Here is a 23,428-nt window from a genome sequence, read left to right as displayed (position 1 = left end):
ATAAAAATAACAGCTTTAGTGGCGTACACGGCCACTTACTTCATATTTAACATTTAAGCACTGTATTCTAATTAGATATATTTTTACAGTTCTGCCTCTTCTCTCTCTCGCGCTCTCTCATTCGCTTGTTTACTTAGAATTAGAAAAAAAAAATTTTTTGTCACAGCCACGGAAAACAGGTTGGAAACAGTGAGCACGCGCCGCACACATTTTAAGGTGACCTAACATATGGAGGATTTATCACCGGTTTTATATGAACCGACTTCGTCTAAATACTTTCTGATCATAGAGCGTTCTATGATGTTTTATGTCGCTAAATAAAATAGGCATATATATATATATATATATATATACAGCAACGCACGGGACTTAAAGATGTTAACAAGGCTAAATAATAGACAGTTGCAAGAGGCACCTTAAGAATGAGACGAACTGTGGCTCCGCCTTAATTGAAAGTACCTTCTTGTACACGCGTTTCTCTCAATCTGCTGCTTGGGTTAGGATTTCAATCATCAAATCAATGCATAGTGATCAAAAATGAATTTCAGCGACGCCAAGGATAATATCCTACAAATACTGAGCAGAACAGACTCTCAGGATCTTACTAAACTCATCAGTTGGATGAAGCATTCAGGTGATTGGTTTATGTCTCAAGTAAGAATATATGAGTAAACTAAATGTGTTACTTGCATTACATGTACAGTGTGTTTATAACTAATCAGCTGAGTTTAAATCGCATTTAGAATTTTGTCAACATTTATTATTTACAGTATATTGCCAAAAATTTTGGGGCACCCCTCTAAATCATTGAATTTAGGAGTTGGGTTTGGCCCCTTAGTTCCAGTGAAAGGAACTCTTAATGCTTCAGCATAACAAGACATTTTGGACAGTTTCATGCTCCCAACTTTGTTTGGGGATGACCCCTTCCTGTTCCAACATGAGTACACACCAGTGCACAAAGCAAGGTCCATAAAGACATGGATGTGTGAGTTTGGTCTGGAGGAACTTCACTGGACTGCACAGAGTCCTGACCTCAACCTGATAGAACACCTTTGGGATGAATTAGAGTGGAGACTGTGAGCCAGGTCAAAACTGGGACATCTGCCTTTACATGCACATGAATTCATTAAGGAGTTGGCTTGCCCTTTGCAGCTATAACAGCTTTAACTCTTCTGGGAAGGCTTTCCACAAGGTTTAGGAGTGTGTTTATGAGAATTTTTGACCATTTCTCTAGAAGCACATTTGTGAGGTCAGGCACTGATGGTGTTGGAAGCATGAAATTGTCCAAAATGTCTTGGTATGTTGAAGCATTAAGAGTTCCCTTCACTGGAACTAAAGGGTCAAGCCCAACCCCTGAAAAAACAACAACACCTGAATTCAGTGATTTGGAGGGGTGTCCCAAAACTTTTGGCAATATAGTGTATATTAGAAGATTTGGTCGATTCTTTGGTCTTTTTCTGAAGTTCTTTATTACTTTTAAACATTTGCATGTATTTGGGATGTTTGTACCATTTATTTATTTGGTTATAATCTTCATGTAATCTTTTAGATGATCTTGATAATTACTTGGTTGACAATCAGAGAGCTATACTCCAAAGTATTGCAGATGATCTGAGGTGTTCTCTTCCCTTGGAAGCAATGTTTCCTTCAGAGACCATGGCCATTCAGAAGGTTTGCGTTGTCCTTGTTGGGTTTTGAGATATAATTATTTTAACCTCATTCTTGGCACCTCTTAAGTTCTACTTTGTCCTGCAGACTCAACAGAACCCCAAACCTACTATGCATGTTGATGCATTTTTGTATGATGAGGAAACTGTAGATAGTCTCTGTGAAGAGGGCAAGATGAGTCGCAACTTCTGTCTCACTTGCGGATCACATAGAACAGCTCCTATGGGTAATTTTAACCATTTCTATAATTACATTTACATGTATTCATTTAGAATACACATTTTTTTCAAGGCGACTAAGAAATGTGGAAATGCTGTGATTTGTGATGTCCTGCAGAATTCATCTCGCATTCCTTCTCAATCTCTGAGCTCCAGTTCCTGTTTCTTCGCGTTCTCCCAGATCTGTCAGGAAAGTTGGTAGTAGATGTGGGTTCCAGGCTTGGTGCAGTGCTTTATGGGGTAAGGTACTTGTGGAACTAATGTATAGAGCTAATAAACAGGGGTTATTCAAGGGTTAGCAATCAATATGATTTAAATCACAAACTGCCGGAGAGACTGTGGTGTATTTAAGTAACTAGGCTCTCAATTGCACAGCAGTTTGTATCCATTTTTAGTGTAAATGTAAGTCCCTATTTTGTCTGGCAAGTGATTAAAGGTAAATGAATAAGTCGTGTATGCAAGCAGATGAATAATGGGATATAATTATTGATTTCTCAATTAAGACTGTCCAATCAAAATGTAATCCATCCTATTAAGTCTTTCTTATAAAGCATGTCTGTCCTGCAGCCATCTTGGCAATGGTCCTGGTCAGATATTTACTCCATACAAACCTATGTACTTCAGTGAGCTTTAGTAGAAGAAGAATAAGCCTTTGTCACATATTCACTACAGCACAAATTTTTTGCATGTCCTAGTTGTTTAGGAAGTTTGGGTCAGATCACTGAAGATCTGAGTCTGAAGATTTGAGCGCAGATTTGAAGAGTCTACTAAAATCTGACTAAAAATGGCATTTTTTTCCCCTTGTCACAGTGTATACCCTTCATTACTGTTCTGTGCATATGTCACTGTAAAAATCTGGCTGGCCAGAAATTATTACCAGAGTCTTTATCAATGTGGAAACTGGATCTTTTTCCTGGGGGATGGGAGTTAATAATAGAGGAACAATACATGCTGTCCTAGTTATATTTTAAGCAATTGCCTGTATATACTTTTGTATTGCTTTTCTGACTTCTAAACCCATACCTCTTTCCTCAGTAGGGCTACCTCTACAGTACAGCAGCACAACTAGTTGGGGTAGAAATATGTGAAGAGTTTGTCAAGCTTCAGAAAATGACTGTGGAGAAATATGGCTTTAGTGACAGAATTCAGGTACCAAATTCAAAATGTAGTGTTGTCAGTGCTACTGATGCTATGTCCTGCTTATTATTTCGGTGTCTTCCACAGATGATACATGCAGATATATGCTCTCAGGCAGTGTTGTTGCAAAATGCAGATGTGCTAATAATGAACAATGTGTTTGAGTACTTTATGGAGCCCACAGACCAAGTAAGGTAAGTCAGACTGGTATTAAAGCTCTGGGTGGGCCTATTTATGATGCAGTAATAAACTGTACATACAGTAAATAAATAAGACACTATAATTACAAAGAACAGTATTTGCATGATAAACTAGGTGGCATAATTGTCTAGCACAATAGGGTGCTGGTAGTAAACACTAAACACAAAACACAAAATGAACCTGGATAAAGCACCTGAGCCTATTCAAAATGTGTATATATATCTCAGTGCTATTCTTGGGTTATATTTGAAAATAACAAAATGCCTTGTGTGTTTTTTCTTCTACAGAGCATGGCAGTTCATTAGCCAAAATTTCTTAAAGAAAGGTGCATTGTTGGTTACAGTTCCAAGCATTCAAGAAGCTCTCATGTCACTGCAAGAAACAAATGTGAGCACTGAGGCACATTGCCATATTTATTCTCCCCTTTCACTTTAAACACTACTAGAAATTTGTATTTTTTTTCCTCTATGTAAACTAGATTCTAGTAAATATAAACCAAAATATTCATTTAGTTATTGTAGTATGACCTGACAGTCCTTTGTTTGTAATTAGAATTACTTTTTACAGCATTGTTATTATCAACAGTGAATTACAAATGCACAATATTATTAAAATACAATATAACACCTGAAGATGCACACTGTTAATAAATCCTTTTAAAATGGAATTGTTTAACATTTTCCTGTTTTGTTTCAGGGAGTACCAGCAATTGGCCATTGGTTGCAAGAAGTACCTCTTGATTATAGTGTTTATCTACAAAATGACGCAGACCCAGATTCCCTCAAGCAAATACATCTTTACACAGTAATTTGACATCAGCACACAGAATGACCACTGTATAAAACTGCTTATATGAGTATTTAGGAAAGTGAATTTTATGAAGGACTTTTCATAGTAGATTTACAAGTATTAAAATCAGTTTTAACATGATCTGTGTGCAGCAATCCAATATAGCTTATGAGCTTGGCACAGAGGTGCAGGGGTTAGTTTTGACACCTCACAACTCCATGATCCCAGGTTGGCATAATATTATGAGCACCTCCCTAATATTGTGTTGGTTCCACTTTTGCTGCCAAAACAGCCCTGATCCATCGAGGCATGGACTCCACTAGATCCCTGAAGGTGTGCTGTGGTATCTGGAACCAAGATGTTAGCAGCTTTACACCCATTACAATTTGGCCCTTGTCAAACTTGTTCAAGTCCTTACGCGTTCCCATTTTTCCTGTTTTTAACAAATCAACTTTGAGGACAAAATATTCACTTGCTGCCTAATGTATCCCACCTGCTATCAGGTGCCATGATGAGGTGAAAATCAGTGTTATTCACTTATAACCTGCCAGTGGTCATAATGTTATGCCTGATCAATGTAGTCTGTGTGGAGTTTCTGTGTATGTAATCTTTATGTCCAGGTTTCCTCCTCCAGGTTCTCTGGTTTCTCTCCCACCACCCCAAAATGCTAGTAGATTGCCTGGAAGAATTTGGTACAAAATTTTGGTACAATACACGTTATAGATTTACACACCATGGTACATTTACTGTATGGTCGAAAGTTCTCATTCAGCCACAAAAGAATTCCACAGGTCAGGCACAGATGTTGGTGTAAAGACCTGGGGCACAGTCATGTTCCAATTTATCGCTAAGTTCTTTAGTGTGTTTGAAAACAGGGATCTGTTCAGGCCACATGTGTTCTACTACTTCAACCTCGGCAAACCATGTGTTCATGAACCTCTCTTTGTGAAGATGGGGAGTGTCATGTTGGAACAGGTTTGGGCCTCTTATTTCTAGTGAAGGGAAATTGTAAAGCTGCAACATACAAAGACATTCAATACAATCGAGTGCTTCCAACAGTTTGGGGTCGGAAACCACATATATAGGTGTGATGATGAGGTGTCTACATACTTGAGGCTGTACAGGCAGTGCTTTGGACAAATATGCCTTTTTCTGACTTCTTTTTTTTTTCCAACTTGCTAATGAGCCAGTGAATGTCAATGAAACTTTTGATGACTGACATTGGTTTAATGTTTGAAATATTGTCAAATATTGTGTAGACAGCTCATAATGCCCCTTGTTTAAAAATAAAACCTTGTTTCATGACATCTAAAATGTGTCAAATCTTTATTTATTTATTTATTCATTCATTCATTCAAGCAAAGAAACATTAAAATCAAATGACACTGATTTATCTTTCCTTAAAAACATGAAGCTGTCCAAATACACAAAGGGTAAAACACTAATCCCGATATCTCAATATTGGCGGCGGACATAAGAGTGACAGCGCGTCTAACCAATCGAATCACAGAAATCACCAAGCCCCGCCTACAGCGCTTCCTTGTCGAGACCCGAAGTAGAAGGGATCAAAACTTGTCGTCAGCACGCGCATCCCGCTCGGAGAAGTGGGGCAAGCCCCGAGTTTTGCCTTTATCTCTTAGAGAGGATTACTTTTGTCCTGTCTTCTATAATCGGTAAATGTATTTGTGAGTTTTGTCGATGTTTGTAGCTTTGTGTAAATGACTTTATGTCGGTAATTAGTGAGTCTAAACAGCCGCTCATTGAGAAAGCATTGGCGTGTGGGCTGGCTCTAACGTCACTGTGTGTGACTGGGAAGCGTGTGTCATTAACAAAGGCTGCATTTCCTCTTGAAATGTATTGCCGTTAGCGCCTTTTTAAGCACTTTTTAGCCTCTTCAGCTTTGGACAACTCGCGAGAAGATGTAAAGGAGTTTTCCTTATCGCGTGCGAACTCGAAATTGAATCTTTTTCACTTTCCGTTTCCCTCCTTTTTTGAAAGTCTAGGACACCCAGCAGCGGCATCAACAGCAAAGACGCCGAGATAAAGAAAGATGCCCCTTCTTCACAAAAAACCCTTCGTCAGACAGAAACCTCCCGCCGATCTCAAGCCGGACGAAGAAGTGTTTCTTTGTAAAGTCACACACGAGGTCTTCAGGACGTACGAGTGAGTGATGTATTAGTTGTAACGCCGTTTGAACTTGTTGTGATGTTAGCAAATTGTGCTAGCTACTGGCATCAAACTGTTTATGAAGTCGGACAACAGAGTGATAGCGGGGACGTCCTCCAAAGTTTTGCTTTCAACTAAAGTAGCAGTATTCATAATTGCTCCTTCAGTACATACTTTTGTTTCATTCATCTGTTTTGTTGTTTCCTGATACAACCCCCTGTTTTGTTGGGACACTGTATCTGATTAGAAGTGCTCTGAAAGTGGCAGGTGTAAGTAGTCTGAATAAATTTACTAGCCTAGCTCAGCCCGCTAGTAGCTAGGTTACTCATCCGCACCTCGCCTAGGCCGGTGTGGGCTGAGCTAGCTCCGTGTTAAAACACCTCCGAGAATGAAAGAAAGTTATTTCTATGACTAGAGGTCGGGTGAACTTTGACAGCAATTCATACTTTCGTGTGCTACGCCAAGGTAGTGAAAGAAATGGCGTCCTTTTGTTGGGATTCAGGTGCTGTTAACTTACTGACTGCTCACAGGATGTTTAGCTAGAAACGTGGTAGCAGCTATTGTTGGAAAACATGCCCGTGTGTGACTTCTCCCTCAGCCCTCGCCTGTTTATACTTACTATTGATAGTTATTAACTGTGTTTAGTTTAAATAAATAAACAAGAATGGCTGTTTACTAAGCAAGTTATCAAACAATTAGTCTAATTGCCTTATTGATTAGTGGCGGTGTCTATCAATACTAATACACTGTACTTCATTTAATGGTTTATGAGAAACGCCTACATTCCTTGGCTACACTATATTGCCAAAAGTTTTGGGACACCCCTCCAGATCATTATATTCAGGGGTTGGGCTTGGCTCCTTAGTTCCAGTGCACAAAGCACGCTCCATAAAGGCATGGATAAGCGAGTTTGGTGCAGAGGAACTGTACAGAGTCCTGACCTCAACCTGATAGAACACTTTTGGAATGAATTAGAGCGGAGACTGAGAGCCAGGCCTTCTTGTCTAACATCAGTGCCTGACCTCACAAATGTGCTTCTAGTGGAATGTTCAAAAAAAATTCCCATAAACACACTCCTAAACCTTGTGGAAAGCCTCCCAGAAGAGTTGAAGCTGTTATAGCTGCAAAGGGCGGGCCAACTCCATATTACATTCATGTGCATGTAAAGGCAGATGACCCAGTTTTGACCTGGCTCACAGTCGCCGCTCTAATTCATCCCAAAGGCGATCTCTTGGGTTGAGGTCAGGACGCTGTGCAGGCCAGTCAAGTTCGTCCACACCAAACTCGCTCATCCATGTCTTTATGGACCTTGCTTTGTGCACTGGTGTGCAGTCATGTTGGAACAGGAAGGGGTCATCCCCAAACTGTTCCCACAGAGTTGGGAGCATGAAATTGTCCAAAATGTCTTGCTATGCTGAAGCATTAAGAGTTCCTTTCACTGGAACTAAGGGGCCACCTGAATTTGATGACTTGGAGTGGTGTCCCAAAACGTTTGCCAATATAGTGTATTTTATCATGTACATGTGAAGTCATTATGGCCCTGTGGTTTCAAGACAAGCGCAAGTTCTCAAACCTCATCCTGTTCTGCATATTTTAGTGGTTTTCCCTGGACCATATATACTTGATTCATTTCATCAGCTAGTTAACATGTCTTCCTGAGTTGAAGTAGGTGTGTTAGATCACAGGGAACGAAAACCCCTTTGAGCAGGATATAGATTAGGAACCTGTTGGATAGAGGAAGTATAACAAATCTTGTGTAGGTTCAATGTGTCCAATGGCTATGACTAACAAAATGGTAAGTGCATACGGTGGTCCTGATACATTTGTACAAGCTCTCTCTAACATGTAATCTTTAATGCTGCACCTGATCAGGAGTGCTCTTACAGCCGTCTATTTGAGCTGATTAATAGGGCACAGGGTGGGCTACCTGAAAAATACTGTAACAGATCTAGTTAATAAAGAGGGGAAACAGCTGGTTCAGCAGCACTTTTTTTTTTTAACTTGAGCCAGTGTGGCTTTTATGGCAGACATCTGTTGTGGTCGAGCAGCATGTCAACAAGAAAGGGAAGAGTTTTTAGACATTCATACACTTTTCATACAGTTTTGTTTATTCTCTATACATGGCTTGGCGAAAAAAAGAATGGGCAGGGAAGCCATAGTCTGTGTCTCATTTTCAAAACAGAGGTCATCTGTTCAGTGTCTGTGGTCCTAATCAAAAGAAATAATGTGGAGCACCACTGTGAAACAAAACACTTCAATCTGATCTGTGTTTATAGCCTGGATCTGATCATTAGTGACGTTAAGAGGTAGCTATTGTCACTGTTAGTTGCTGAGCCAGACTGCTGTAAGCAGGAAATTTGAAACAGCTTGAGCTTCACAAATTTTGAATACCCCTGACTATATTATGGGCTTTAGTATATTTCCTATAGTTTAACCCTGGTGTATGAACTTCTGTTTTTGTTTAATCTGCATGTTTTGATGGTCGTTTATTAACATTTTGGTGAAATTCTGTTCCTACAGTGAATTCTTTGAGAGGACCATACTCTGTAACAGCCTGGTGTGGAGTTGTGCAGTGACAGGCAAACCTGGTCTAACCTACCAGGAGGCCTTGGAAAGTGAGAAAAAGGCCAAGCTTAATCTGAAGAGCTTCCCCAAAGCGTTACTTTTGCCTCTCTTACACCTGACTGCTCTCACCCAGCGCACACGGCTTCATGAGATCTGCGACGATGTCTGTGCTTTCATCAAAGAGCGTTTCTTTCCTGGGGAGATGGTTGACGTCGTAAGCCGCTCAGGTGCAAGGTAACGTACTGAATACTTATTTATAATTTCAGTATAAGATGTATTACTGTGACCTAAAATCCTTTGCCACAAGATCGAGCCCACAAAGCTGAACAAGAGTGAGCATAAATAATTTTTTTTTTTTATGATTGAATTTTAGTGTCTGTAATCAGCAAGTTTTACATAGTTGGCCTTCACTTCTTATCACAAGTTATCCTATGTTTGCTTTGCTTATTTGGGAATGAACAAGGAATTTGCTGCTAGATCATGTGTTCTCATTAAATGTTGATGTAACAGCGTTGACTGGGAAAAAAATGTCTTCAGAATATTCTAAATAAATTAGACCTCTTGAATAGAAACTGTTGAAGTTCTGTAATGACCATGGTGTTATGTCTGACTTGGAAATCAGTGATTGTGACTATTTTACAGAAAAAAGAGTTTTAAATTACCAAATAATTTTCTGAAATTAGTACAGGGAAAAGAACTGAAAGATGGTGTAGAGCAGTAAAGTGTGACCCAGCATTAAGCCTAGGCTTATCCTGTAGAGTTAGTGAGGATCAGAAAGCTTTGTGTTGTTCTGCGAGAGGATCTGAGACAGCCATCACAAGATGAACTTGCCATTTGGGGATAGCAGAAGTGTGTAGGTGGAGCCAAGACTGGCATTCTTAGCTCCACCCACACACATCTGCCCAGTGCTAGAAGGTGTCCCAAATGTCACGCAATTGAGGCCTGCACCAGGACATGTGCATGTTTTACTGTGTAGATTTGAGTGGTTCTAGACAAGGAGAGACTATTCTAACAGAACTGACACAGTGATTACGCCTGAAACATTTTTGCTCAGTGTTTAAAAAGACTATTTAAACACCCTTTCTATTTTAGTGTAGTAAAAATGGAGACACTTAACATCTGGGTCTAAAATTGAGTAAAACAGGTTTGTAACAAGACTTGAAACAATATTTGATGGAGCTGCCATATGATTATTGTGTAAATAGTTTGGAGTTTAACTGATCATCATTCGCAGTAAAACCAAACATTCAGCCATTTAAGTTCCTATAGTTCAATAATACAAATGATTGATATTTAAGTTGTCTGTGTTAAATGAATGATTGAGCTTTTATAGATATTAGCTGGTTTATCTGGTGTCTTGAACTGAATAGGTTTTATTCAAACAGCAATAAGTCAAAAACAGGCAAATAACATCAGCGTGGACCTAATGTGATGTCAATGGGAAGTCCAGGAATACAAAGTACTCTGTGTGTGTGTGAGGTCATGTGATGACATCATTGTTGATGGTCTCTCTTCTTTTGCTGTGTGTAGCTTCATCATACTTATTCATGTTCCACAGACAACACTGCCAGATCTTGGAGGTCATCCCACCCCATTCCAACGGGACAGTTAACGGTCATGCCAAACACCGTGTAGAGGGAGACTCTATTGTCATCAGTGACAGCGATGATGAGATCATGGTCACGTCACCCTTGTCCCCTAAAACAACCCCCAGTGGGTAAGTACCTGCTGGTGCATATTTGTCAGTCACACAAAAGTACCTTATTTTTGTTTTGTTTTTTGTTTGGAATTCACATGCTGTATTCTAAAGCAGGAAGCGGAAAGCCATCAACCCATCCATGTTTAAGTATAAGGTTCAACTCGTCAGTCCAGAGGGTAGTGAACCCATTATTGTGAAATCTTCACAGATTGTGTAAGTTTACACATTTACCTAACGTACTGTCATTATGGGGTTAAATGTTATTGGACGTCTAGACACGGGTTTCTTGTGTAAAATCACTAGATTTAAACTTTTAGACTTTCAGTTAATCTATATACGTGATCAGAATAGATGGAACAGCAATTTAAATGGAGCTTCTTGATGTATATATGATTATGAACAAGCCCAAATTTCTTATGCTATATTAACTTGAATTAATCTGAAATTGTTAACCACAGTTTGCTTTGTTTTGTGTGTCCTGTTTTTTTTCTTTACCCTATATATATACTATTTGATTTTATATATGCTATATTTTAATTAAAACTGGTTTTGGAAATGAATTATTTTACTGTAATTTTACCGAGCTACAGTAAAACTGTTTTCTTTTTATTGGCTTGCTGCTGTAGTCGAAAGAAGAACGTGTTCACACGAGACAGACTGAAACTCCTCCTCAAACATCATTGTGAACCAGTGAATGGGACCATCAGACTCAAAGTATGATGCAGTAAATTATTTCTGATTTTCTGTCTTTCCTGATTTCATTTAACCTCATCTGTGTTCTGAACTAATCTGTTAAATGTGTGGTTTAAAACGGATTGTGGTGCTTCAAGTATTTCTTTGTTTATTGTAGCCATCAACCGTTGCAACATATAAACTGTCAGAACAAAGTTTCTCCCACTTCTTCCCGGATGAAGCCCCAGTTTTTGTCTTTAGTCCTCCTGGAAGAAGCAGAGGTCGCCCCTCCAGTAATTCATCTCCTGTACAGGTGGGTGCAGCTGTGGCTTGGTTCCCCCCTTAAAGCTTTAGCTTTAAGTGTTCACTGGAAATGTTTTTAGTGACGTTGCCTTTTTCTTTCAGGGTGCGAATGCAATGCGAGCTGCAGAAGAAAAACTGAAACTCCTACAACAAAAAGAAGAAATGATGGCAATGTGTAAGCCATAATATTAAATACATCCAAGATGCATCCAGACACCAAATAATGTATTAATTCCATTGTGACTTTTTTTTTTAAATATCATTAAATGCATTCTGAATATTTGCGTGTTTGTTCAGCACATGAAAAGGCAAAAATGAAGAGAGAGAGAGAAGATTTGTTAGAAGCTAAAAGGAAGGAGAAGGAGGACAAAGAAAGAAGAAAGGAGGAGGTTAAGAAAATGATTGAGGAAGAAAAACAGAAAAGGAAAGAGGAGAAAGAACGAATGAAGGTTGAGAAAGAGCGGGTGAGTTGAAAACCAGACCTCTTCTGATTTAACTTTTGTTTTTTGTAAGATGAAAGTATGAAGGATTGTGTGACATTTTGTTTGTTTCATGCTGTAATGGCAGTTCTGTGTTTCCTTCACCTTTTTCAGGAGCGAGAGAAGTTAAAGGAGGAGAAGAAGAAATATGCAGAACGACTGAAGTTGTGGAGCAAACCTCGAGAGGACATGGAGTGTGATGACCTCAAGGTAAGAGTGCCGTTGTGTAAATGCATGTAAGCGTGATTTTGTGGGAAAGCCACTAATAAATATGCTCTTTTCTTTACCTGTGTGTATGTAGGAGCTTCCAACACCAGTGCCAGTGAAGACACGTTTGCCTCCAGAGCTGTTCGGAGATGCACTGATGGTGCTGGAGTTTCTCAAGGCATTTGGAGAGCTCTTCGACCTGAAGGATGAATTTCCTGAAGGCATCACGCTAGGTGTGAGAGAAATAGAGATGCATATATAGACAGCATGTAATGATAGTAATAATAAAAAATGTGATCATCTAAGCTATAAGGTCATTATTGAAAGTGTCTATATTTTGTTGTTTTCTGACAGAGATCCTAGAGGAGGCTCTTGTGTGCTGTGATCCTGAGGGGCCCTTGTGCGAGCTCCTGTTCTTTTTCTTGTCTGCCATTTTCCAGGCCCAGGATGAGGAGCAGGAGGAGGTGGCTAAAGAGCAAGTGGCTGAGGCTGATGCAAAAGGTTAGAGAACATTTTACACTGCTATGGAACTTATATGTATCTGTATGTATGTATGTATGTATGTATGTATGTATGTGTAAGGGCTGGGCAACGATTAAAATTTTTAATCGCATGATTGTCATGAGTTAACTCTCTCTCTCTCTCTCTGTGCCGTTCTCCATCTTTGTTTATCCGCCCGTTCTAGTTCTTTTCCACTTCCTTTCAGCCCCACGGCAATCTTACACATATCCCAAATGCTCTCATTGGTTCTGACGCGCCATAACATTTATCCCAAGCCAATACGGATCAAGATCCCACCCCTCCCGTCACCCATGGTTTGTCTGTATGTGTATTCAGAGCCGCTGAGCAAGAGACTTTTAAAATTAATAATAACACGTTAACTTGCCCAGCCCATTTATTTATTTATTTATTTATTTATTTATTTATGTAATGGAGGTAACTGTTGATATCATGAATTGAGCTGGTGGATGAGAATGATGATTAAAAATCACAAGAGAGTAAACTAGGACATCCAGAACAGTTTTTTTGAGTTGTGTGATTAGGTATGGGACCAGTGAATAAATGTTATTCATGGGAGCTGTGTGCCACACTTAATTATAATACTGTATTTATAATACTTTATTTATACTTTATACTTTATTTACTTATTTTCTCTTTTTAAGATCTGAGTGAGGCGCTGGATGATGATGCTGACCCCACACAGTCTGCTATCAGTGCTGTGGCCTCACTGGCAGCTGCCTGGCCTCAGCTCCATCAAGGTGAGTAAAAGGGTTACCTGTATTCAGTGCTGTGAGGAATTTCCATTTTAAAATAGTGTGGCTTTTGCATTTCTGGCAACAGTTTACATTTGTCAGTGTTGCAACTCGTCCATCAGGTTTTTAGTCATCCCTATATTTGTAATGTTTTCTTACCCGTGTACTTCTGCATATATGATGAAGCATATCATTTGAAGCTTTTCTCCAATTTGCTTGAGAAGGGACTTGCATATCAGATGAACCTTTCTGATATTTATTTTTGGGAGCACTTGCAGACACTAACTTGATAACTAAATGCTAAATAAAAAGCCACCAGTGCAAGAATAGTCTATGAACCGAAAATGCAGGCACTATACAAGAAGTACTGGTGCAGTGAGCCCATTAGTGTGGAAATGTAGCTGTCTTGAGCACTTGAAAGCTGTCTTTACATGTGCACCATTATTTCTTAACGGGTCCAAAATCATTGGGCCAGTATAATGGGTCTGTCATCTGACCATCTGATCATCTTTTTGCTGGCAGCAAGATCTCTTTTCTTTTCTTCTTCAGCATCAAACTGTTTAATGTGAAACCAACAGCAAACTGGTATCAATTACATAAGTATCTTATGTGTGCACAGAAGGCATGAATAAAAAGGTTCTTAAACTTTCATCCCATATCCTTATAGAACTACAAAAGAAATAATATAATTAAGTAAAATAGTTGTTTTGCAATTGTTTTAAGATATTCTATGTTTTGTCACACATAAAAGGGAACAATTTTCAGTTAAAGTTCTTACTCATGGCCACAATTTGCTTTTTGGCATTCACCCTAAATTTGGTCCATGGCTACATGTTGACTTTATACTACCTCCAAATCACTCTCTACACAGGCTGCAGTCTGAAACAACTGGATCTGGACAGCTGTACTCTCTCTGAGATTCTGAGGCTGCACATCTTGGCCTCAGGGGCAGAGTGTAACTACACCAACGCAAAATTCCGCTACCAGAAACAAGGGGGCTTTGGCTCGACTGATGACCCTTGTGTGGAGCTACGCCTCTCTGCCCCCAGCCTGCTCAAGAAGCTGTCCTGTACTGCCGTTTATGATTTGTTGCCTGGTATGTGCACACCCTCCAGACAAAGTCTCTGGGTTTCATTTTTAATCCAACTTTACATGTTTTGCGCATAAATTTGCAAATGGAACAAATCATGCAGTTTTACTCAAAATGGAAATAAACACATTTTTCAGAGGGGCTTATGATATACAAGGCATACATTTGAGTCATTTTAGTCGCTACGCCTAATAAAATAGGGTACTCCTAATAAGATCTGTAGCTATACACCATTTCCTCTCCAACACAGAGTTGAAAGAGGATCACTACATACAGGAAATTGAGTGAAGAGCAATTCTTGCACAGCAGTGGCACCAGCAAAACAGTGGAAATTTAGTAGACATTACACTGGTTCTGGTGTACAGCAGAATTAAGAGGTCACTGCTGTGTTAATAAATGTTCATGGGTCAGAATTGTTTCAAAAATGTCATGTGGCAAGAAACTATTAAGACCAAAGATTATTAACCTATATAACTATTAGTTGTGTTTAATAAAGTGGCCTGTACGTGTAGACAGTGTTATATCAGTGTTATTCCTGCACCACACACTACCAGGACGGTGTCATTGCTGTGGTGAGGGTGGAACACCACCCAAAATTTATCCGGTCAGAAGTGGTCCTGTGTGGTCTTTCTAAATAGACGAAGCAGTAGCATGTGGCTGATAACTTGTACAAAACTAAATCGCCAGGATGCTGTGTGTTACTTGCAGAGAAGTGTATACTGGTTGATGCACTTCTTGAAGCATTTATGCATGTTTTGATCATGGGTTAAGTCATGCATGTCTGTAGCTGTTATAGTTGCATTTATAATGAAAGCCTAGAAGCTGCTCAGTGAGCTGAGCCACTTGGTACTCTTCAAATTATAAATGTGTTATAGATCAGTTTGAATAAGTACTTTTTGCATGTACTTGCTAATTTCAGTATTGTGATAACAGGTGAGAAGTTGAAGCTCCTGCATGCTCTGTGCGGGAAGCTGCTGACTCTGATCTCCACTCGAGACTTCATCGAGGATTGTGCCGATGAGCAACGAGCTGCCAAGATGGAGCTCCGTGAACTCAAAGCTGAACAGCACCGCAGAGAGAGGGAGGAAGCTGCTAACAGGTACTGCCAAGAAATTACAGATTTGCACAGCAAATGCATCAAACTTGCAGCAGGTAGAAACCTTTATGAACCTTCCCTTTCTTGTACTGACAGAGTTCGTAAAAGAAAGGAGGAAAAGCTCAGAGAGCAGGAACAGAAACTTAAAGAGAAACATGAAAAACTCAAAGAAGAGGAAGTGAGAAATGGCACTCATGCAGCAGGGTAAGAAGTTTAATCCAGTCATCAACCAGGACCATAATTTGAAGCAACATTAAAAAAAAAAAAGAAGAAAAAGAAACAGCTGGCTAATGTTTGTGCCTTACAGAGATGAGATGGACACTAGTACAGAGAGCCAGGAAGGTCCTGCAGACCAGACAGAGGATGAAGGGGAACATACACATCATAGCAAATCTTCAAAAGGTATATACAGTGTGACTTGTTCACACCTTCTGCAAAGTTTATTCACTTGAAAGAATACCTTGCACTGTAGCGGTACTGATTAATTCTGTCTATAAGGCATATGTTGTGTCTCTTCTCTCACCAGAGAAGGCATAAGATGCGCAATCCTTCATTTAATAATCCCATCAGGATCACTGACTTGACTGACCTCTAGAACATTGCTCAGCTGGCTTGGAAACACTAATATTTTTGTTACATGATATAATTCCAATATTACTGATACATGCCTATAGTGAGCCCATTGTCTATTTTCTGTGGTTGGACTAGGTAGAGAACTTGTATTTGTAGTATTTGGATGCTTAAGCAGTCTTAAACATATATTTTGTTGGAATTTAAGGTTTATATTGTTGAACATTTGTTACATTAAATATTTCACACCCAGTTAATGGCAGCACTCCAAAAGGGAAGCAGGCAAGTGAGGAAGAGTTGAAGAATGGCCTCAGCCCAGAGGAACTACAACAGCAGCAACTGAAGGAGAAGGAGTTATTAGAGCGCATCCACAAAGCTGCAGTGTGTACATATATTCTGCCACTGGGCCGTGACCGCTTTTACCGCCGTTATTGGCTCTTCCCCTCAACTGGAGCACTTTTTGTGGAGGATGATTTTTTTGGCCTGACAGAGGACATGCTGGAGCCTCGACCTGTCCCTGAACCTAAAGCAGAAGATCTCTCTGCCCAAAGTCCTGTGAAGACTGAAGACCAGGCAGAAGAGCAGAGGTCGTACCGGAGCACTTTGGTCCCAGTGAACCGGCCCAATCAGTGGGCCTTTTATTGCACATCAGCTGAGCTGGAGCAGTTGATTGAGGCACTGAATCCACGAGGACATAGGGAGAGCTCGCTCAAAGAGACTCTAGTGCAGGAGAAGGAGCGCATCAATCAGCTGCTCAGCAATACTTCTGCAGAGCGCTTCCACCACTCAGGTACTTTTAAAATTAAAAGCTTGTATGAATGTGATGTCAACATTCAACAACACAAAATGATTGTTGAGTAAAAAGTTAAGATTGTTTTGTTAAAAATTCAGAATGACCAAAAACATAATTAGTACTGCTGGTGGTCTTGTACGATGTAGGAATGGAAAGGAATGTTTTCCTGTATGAATATCTGGCCAGCCATAATCCAGAAGAATTGCTTATGTAAACTGATTACTGGTAGGGTGATAAACAACTGCAAATATTCATAATAAATATAATAACAGTGGCTTTTATTGCAGGTTTTTTATTGCTGGGATTGTAATAAATAGTAAATGTTTAGTAATGGTTTGTCTTTCTGTGGGATGCAGGTTTACCAATCTCAAGTATAAAATTACAGCTGAATTGTTGCTTTCATGTATTTGTGGTGTAATTTTGCAGATAAAGCACCATCAGAGACTAAAGGGAGCACAGTGAAGGTGAAGAATGGCTCCACTCTACTCGAAAGCATTGTACCTGCTGAGCGCCGCATGGAGAATCGTCTCAGGGATCTGCTCCTGGACATTGAGGACCGTATCTATCAGGGAACTCTGGGTTCCATAAAGGTATGGTGGCATGCAGTGTTTGTGTGGATGTAATGTTATTTTCTGCCTTAATTTAAAAAAGAAAAAATCTGTCTGGATTGGTTTACATTGAAACATGGGTATGTATGCAATTACACACTATCTAAATGTTGATGTACGAGTACAGTTTTTGTGGTTAAATATGGCAGAATGTGTGAATGATGTTTTTCTCTTTTGCTGTGAATTATTAGGGTGTGGAAAGAGGTGCATGGAGAGCTGCACTGGAAAGCGGAAACTATGACCTGCTGGCTTCTGAGGGCAAGGAGAACTGGGTAGTCAATGGTGAGGAGGAGGCCATGGAGATAGAGGAGAACCATCTCCGAGTCAAAGACAGGTAACTGTCACTGGAACATACCAGGGAACATACAAACTTCCTGTTCATGGTTAGTGGTAAAATGCGCTTTTTTGTCATCAAAGACAGTTCGCACATAACCCATAACTCAACATCCTGTAATCTTGCTGCTCAGGTTGCAGGAATTGAAGAGTGAGAGCCAGAGTGCAGCATCCACCAGTGCTAGCACACCTCAGCCTGTAAACAACAATGTGCATTACCTTGCACGGGCCCTTGCTCAGATAGAGCAGGGTATTGAGCGAAAATTCCTTAAAGCTCCACTGGGTAAGACTCCTCCTCCTCCTCCTCCTCCTCCTCCAGTTAGCTGGTGGTACTTTGAATGGAAGAATTGTTTCATTGAATGATTGGGGCAATTTTTTTCCTCTGTTACTCCCTGTAATGTTGTGGTATACTGGAGGAATAAATCAATTTGCTATTTCTGTTCTATATTGTTATTGAATCAGGTGATGAGGAAAGTAAAAAAGACCAGAAAACAAAGAAAAAAGAGAAGAAGAAAGATGATGAACAGTCCAGTGAGAAAGATGGTGAGTTAGAAATTTTAGGATGAGAGGAATGGAAATTTTATGAGCTTATTTTTGTAGAATGTTTGTCCATATTATGATGTAATGTGTGATGTACTCCTGACCTGCAGATGGAAGTGAATGTGGGCGTCAGGTGAAGACCGTGCCGGAGCGCTGGAGGGAATCTCTTCTGACTTGCTCTAGCCTCTCACAGCTTTTCCTGCATCTGTCAACATTGGAGCGTAGTGTTCTTTGGGCAAAGTCCATCCTGAACGCTCGCTGTAAGGTATGCCGCAGGAAGGGAGACAGCGAGAACATGCTGCTTTGTGACGGCTGTGACCGAGGCCATCACATCTTCTGCGTGCGTCCGAAGCTGAAGGTACACTTTTTTGCTTCTAATTATTTTTATAACATCTGTAACATTTTTAATTATTCAAATGCATAAAATGTATGTGTTGCTTCCTAGGCTGTTCCCAGTGAAGACTGGTTCTGCCCAGAGTGTCGTCCCAAACAACGCTCTCACCGCATAAACTCTCGTCAGCGCTCTTCCATTGACTCCGAAGAGGAACTGGAAGAAGAGGAATCTGAGGAAGAGGTAGAGGAGTCTGAAGAGGAGGAAGAAGAGGATGAGGAAGAGTTTGAAGATGAGGAGTCTGAAGTGGAAGAGAAAGAAAGGTTGGTTGATTCAGTTACATAGCGAGTCAACTTTACTGATGTATTTATTATTAAAACAAATAGGTTAATTAATCATATAAAATGAATAGGAAACTCCTGGAAAAATTAACATTTTTCACACTTTATCCCAAGTACCTCCAAGAAGGCTGCGGTGAAGCTTCCTCTACAGACTTCTAAAGGCGCCCGTTCAAGCAGTAGATCCAGACAAGCTGAATCGAATCATTCCACACCACAGAGCCAACAGAACACGCCCAAACAGACCAACACCTCTGTTAAAGGAGGCTCTAAAAGCTCAGGGAAGAAAGCCACTCCAGTGTCCAATGGCAGGCCCCCTCGGGCCGGAAGCCGCTCTAGTGCCCGTCTCAGCTTGGAGGTGCTAAACACTAATGGCACCTCAAACAAAAGCAGCCCTCATCCTAGTCCTGCTGCAGAGTCCAGGAAAAGAACCAGCACAGGTTGGCTATATTGGCTATTATTAAAGCAATCCAATATTTAATGTTTGTTAACTTGTCAAGGTTAATGATATTGTTTATATATCATGCATGAAAATGTTACATTATCTTAAAGCAACTTAAATACTTTCATGGAAAATGTGCAATTTTTTATTCTTTTGATATGTGTTTAAAAACAAGTTAAATTAACATACATATGTACTGCAATGTTCCTTTTCTTCACTGCTTCTGTATTTTGTTTGTTTCTCCAGCAGAGGTCTCCCCTAAAAACAAGATGTCTTTGGCCCCTAGCAACTCTTCCTCTAGTCGCCGCTGCTCAGGGAGAAATCTTGGTGTTCATGAGCTCTCAGTGTGTGAACAGCTCACTGTAGATCTTGTTAGACATGAAGATAGCTGGCCCTTCATGAAACTGGTCTCTAGAACTCAGGTAAACTATGTAAATATTAATTTTTTTTTTTGTTAATATGCAGTCTTTCCAGTAAATCATTCATGGTAAATAAAACATTTGTCTATGGTAGAATATCCCAGCTCCTGACATGGGACCCACATTTTCCCTGCACTTAACATAGCTGACACATCTTATCAGCTAATGTTATATGTACAGTGTAAATGAATCAGATGTGTAAAGTAGTGGGTTCCTGGGATAAGAGCTAAGATCCACATTTTATTTTATTTTTTGCTCAGGTATAACAGTATCTAAACCTGGGGAGTACATTTTTTTTTTTTTAGTTGTCACCACTGTGTCGTGATTTTTCCAGTTTCTCTTTTGTCTGAGGTTTCCAAGCTAACATCCTGGGCTCTTTCTGCAGGTACCCGATTACTATGATATCATCAAAAAACCTATTGCTTTGAGTATCATCCGAGAAAAGGTGAACAACTGTGAATACAAAACTGCATGTAAGTCGCCTGCTTGTTTAATCTGGTATATGATATATTGATACACTATACAGATCTGTCATTAGATGCATTCTATTGTATCATGCAGTCATTTCTCTTTTTTGTATTTTTCACGTTTTTACAGCGGAGTATATCGATGATGTGGAATTGATGTTTTCCAACTGCCTTGAGTACAATCCTCGTAACACCGGGGAGGCCAAGGCTGGCATCAGGCTTCAAGCTTTCTTCCACTCTGAGCTGCAGAGACTTGGCCTGGCTGAGCGAACAAGCCCTCCACAGAAACGATCCAGAATGTAAACCAGACTTCTTTCACTGGAACGTCATGCACACAACAGTCTTTAGACAAACAAGAGACTCCATTTAAGATTTGGAAGAACTTATGTGATGATGCAAGAAGGCGTTGTGGCTTTGCCTAATGTGTTGCAGGACAAACCTGCACTGTGAAAAATATTTGCACTGTTTTTGAAATGCCCTTGTGCTCACTGACTAAGGGCAAAACCTTTCTAAATGGTGCATTTGTATTTTATATCTTGACTGCGTTCCTAGACTACTGTGTATAGAGTTTTCATAACATACTTCACATGCATTGATAAACTAATCGTGCAACTTAAAGGAACAAATAGCATTTCTGTTTTGTTGTAGTTGTGAATAGTAAAATAAATAAATCTATTTGTTTCAGTAAGTTCCCTGTAGCTTGGTTAAACACTACATAGGGACTAAGACCTGCTTCTTTTTTCCTGTAATGCTATCCACTATATTTATTTTAGTTTGGGGTATACTTTGGAATTTGCTTAATTTATGAATATGGTTTGTCTTTTTTTAGCTTTATGTTTGTGGACTGTTTTTGTAAAGTACTACCGGCAAGCAATACTCCAAACAATAGAAACTTGAGTAAAAGGCTGTTTTCCTTTCAGGTTGTTATTTTCCTAGCTGTTCTGTATATTTTCTAAAATATAAATAAATTGCCTTTGTAAAAATCTGTCTGCTGATTTTTTTTTTTTTTTTTTTTTTTTGTACTTCAATACCAGTAGTAACATTTTAACATGGTTACACACGACTACATGAAAGGTACCTTTTAAAAGCTGTAGAGCCTGCCAAAAAGACTACACAAGTGTTCTTGTATGAGAGATGAGGGTCCATAACTCCCATATGGATTAATTAACCAGGGTATCCACTTGGTCCAGAGCATCATTAGAGTTGTTGCAGCTCTGACTTTGTGCTTGTTTGCACTGTATTTAGTTCGTCACACGTAGAATACCCACCACTACAGATGTGCAAAGAAAATAGTGTACAGTGGTGGTCATGTGTTCATTTGTGCCACAAAGTCTGTTGCTGTACATTGCAGTGGACACATGACTGTTGTGTTATATGACGGTTGGTCATTATCCTGAGTAGGTGCTTTTTTTTGACCCTGCATTTTATTTATGGAAATGCATATTAGCACTTCTCAGGCACTTACATGCTCTTTTACATTATGAGATGACCTCTTAATTATTTTAAAATCTAATTATATTTTTTAATATACATTTCTCTTTATAACTTTATTATTATTATTATTATTATACAAATGTGTAAAACAATGTCCTATATTCTACAATCACATTTTTTTTCATTTATCCAAATTATAAACATGATATATAGATATATATATAGATATATAAACTATGTTTACATTTACAACATTTACAACAAAGTTATTTTATTTTACTGTGCACTGATGGTCATTCATTGATTTGAGTATGGTATTGTATTCACTAGTGGCACTGTGTGTTTATTTGCACTGCAATCCCCACTAATGTACTGGCCAGTGGCAGTTTCCTGTCTGATTGCACTGTAGAACCTATTATTGTATGTTATTGAATCATGTTCTGATCACATACACTATATTGCCAAAAGTTTTGGGACACCCCTCCAAATCACTGAATTCAGGTGTTGGGTTTGTCCCCTTAGTTCCAGTGAAAGGAAGTCTTAATGCTTCAGCGTACCAAGACATTTTGGAAAATTTCATGCTCCCAACTCCGTGGGAACAGTTTGAGGATGACCCCTTCCTGTTCCAACATGACTGAGCACCAGGGCACAAAGCAAGGTCCATAAAGACATCGATAGTGAGTTTGGTGTGGAGAGTCCTGACCTCAACCCAACAGAACACTTTTTGGATGAATTAGAGTGGAGACTGCCAGCCAGGCCAAGTTCACTGGAACTAAGGAGCCAAGCCCCAACCCTGAAAAACAACACCTGAACTTAATGATAGGGGTGTCCCAAAACTTTTGGCAATACAGTGTATTTATTTGCAATCCAGACCTACTTTACTAAACTGTGATTCTTAATTACATACCATGCAGTGGTCTTACACTTGTTTACACAGCAAACCTGTCATCATGCCCAGAACTTCAATTTGCAGTGGTGGTCATGCACCTGTTTGCCTATCATGAGCTACTGTGTAGTGATGGTCTGCAAAGTAGAGTAGAATATACGTTTGCAGTGGTGGTCATGCACTGGTCTGTGTAAACAGAACTGCACTGTGCAGTGGTGGTCATGCACTGGTCTGTGTAAACAGAACTGCACTGTGCAGTGGTGGTCATGCACTGGTCTGTGTAAACAGAACTGCACTGTGCAGTGGTGGTCATGCACTGGTCTGTGTAAACAGAACTGTTGTGTGCAGTGGTAGTCCCGAGCCTCACTGCACCAAGGAAATATACCATGCAGTAGTAGTCACGTGCCTCTTTGCACCCCAGGACTGTACTGTTCAGTGGTTGTCATGTGCCTATTTGTACCGTGCAGTGGCTGTCCCGTGCCCGTTTACATCTCACAACTGTACCGTGCACTGGTCGACACGTGTCCGTTTGTGCCTCACACCTGTGCCGAGCAGTGACCGTCACATGCCCGTTTGCACTGCGTAATTGCACCGTGCTGTGGTTGTGACGTGCCCGTTTGCACTGCAGAACTGTACCGTCCAGTGGTGGTCACGCGCCCGTTGGTGCCGCATAACTGGGGTGTGCAGTGGTCACGCGGTCGCTCGCACTGCCACTGCAGAGTTT

General features: G+C 40.0%; 2 protein-coding genes across 5 annotated transcripts; both read left to right on the top strand.

Annotated features, from left to right (window-relative positions):
- The first annotated feature begins 5 nt into the window (after positions 1 to 5).
- On the top strand, positions 6 to 5,313 carry zgc:109986 (uncharacterized protein LOC553566 homolog). The gene is made up of 8 exons (XM_058399725.1): positions 6 to 634; positions 1,550 to 1,671; positions 1,756 to 1,894; positions 2,005 to 2,126; positions 2,925 to 3,035; positions 3,111 to 3,217; positions 3,512 to 3,611; positions 3,921 to 5,313. The coding sequence occupies exons 1-8, from the start codon at positions 538 to 540 to the stop codon at positions 4,035 to 4,037; spliced, it is 915 nt and encodes a 304-aa protein (XP_058255708.1). The 5' UTR covers positions 6 to 537; the 3' UTR covers positions 4,038 to 5,313.
- A 239-nt stretch (positions 5,314 to 5,552) lies between these two features.
- Positions 5,553 to 21,347, top strand: baz1a (bromodomain adjacent to zinc finger domain, 1A). Of its 4 annotated transcripts, none has more exons than XM_058399501.1 (28): positions 5,553 to 5,686; positions 6,017 to 6,176; positions 8,700 to 8,978; positions 10,303 to 10,461; positions 10,555 to 10,656; positions 11,070 to 11,157; positions 11,294 to 11,428; positions 11,521 to 11,593; positions 11,716 to 11,882; positions 12,012 to 12,107; positions 12,199 to 12,337; positions 12,459 to 12,605; positions 13,268 to 13,363; positions 14,229 to 14,453; positions 15,381 to 15,546; positions 15,640 to 15,747; positions 15,851 to 15,945; positions 16,367 to 16,903; positions 17,333 to 17,496; positions 17,706 to 17,848; positions 17,982 to 18,130; positions 18,310 to 18,390; positions 18,498 to 18,745; positions 18,833 to 19,041; positions 19,174 to 19,496; positions 19,745 to 19,920; positions 20,303 to 20,390; positions 20,515 to 21,347. In XM_058399501.1, the coding sequence occupies exons 2-28, from the start codon at positions 6,064 to 6,066 to the stop codon at positions 20,685 to 20,687; spliced, it is 4,479 nt and encodes a 1,492-aa protein (XP_058255484.1). In that variant the 5' UTR covers positions 5,553 to 5,686; positions 6,017 to 6,063; the 3' UTR covers positions 20,688 to 21,347. The 4 variants fall into 4 exon arrangements, with proteins under 4 accessions (XP_058255484.1, XP_058255483.1, XP_058255487.1 ...); XM_058399500.1 differs by having other exon boundaries at positions 5,558 to 5,686; positions 6,012 to 6,176; XM_058399504.1 differs by lacking the exon at positions 5,553 to 5,686 and having other exon boundaries at positions 5,727 to 6,176; positions 10,558 to 10,656.
- The last annotated feature ends 2,081 nt before the right edge of the window (positions 21,348 to 23,428 follow it).

Source organism: Hemibagrus wyckioides, linkage group LG09 (assembly GCF_019097595.1).
Source record: "Hemibagrus wyckioides isolate EC202008001 linkage group LG09, SWU_Hwy_1.0, whole genome shotgun sequence".
In the NCBI taxonomy this organism is placed as follows: domain Eukaryota; kingdom Metazoa; phylum Chordata; class Actinopteri; order Siluriformes; family Bagridae; genus Hemibagrus; species Hemibagrus wyckioides.
Note: the sequence above shows the minus strand (reverse complement) of the source record. Positions and strands in the feature narration are given on the sequence as shown.

Coding starts and splice junctions, on each gene's coding strand:
- zgc:109986 (XM_058399725.1), top strand. CDS start 538: ATGAATTTCAGCGACGCCAAGGATAATATCCTACAAATACTGAGCAGA. Junction 1,672..1,755: donor AGACCATGGCCATTCAGAAG/GTTTGCGTTGTC, acceptor TTTGTCCTGCAG/ACTCAACAGAACCCCAAACC. Junction 3,036..3,110: donor GCTTTAGTGACAGAATTCAG/GTACCAAATTCA, acceptor TGTCTTCCACAG/ATGATACATGCAGATATATG.
- baz1a (XM_058399501.1), top strand. CDS start 6,064: ATGCCCCTTCTTCACAAAAAACCCTTCGTCAGACAGAAACCTCCCGCC. Junction 12,108..12,198: donor TGGAGTGTGATGACCTCAAG/GTAAGAGTGCCG, acceptor GTGTGTATGTAG/GAGCTTCCAACACCAGTGCC. Junction 19,497..19,744: donor CAGGAAAAGAACCAGCACAG/GTTGGCTATATT, acceptor TTGTTTCTCCAG/CAGAGGTCTCCCCTAAAAAC.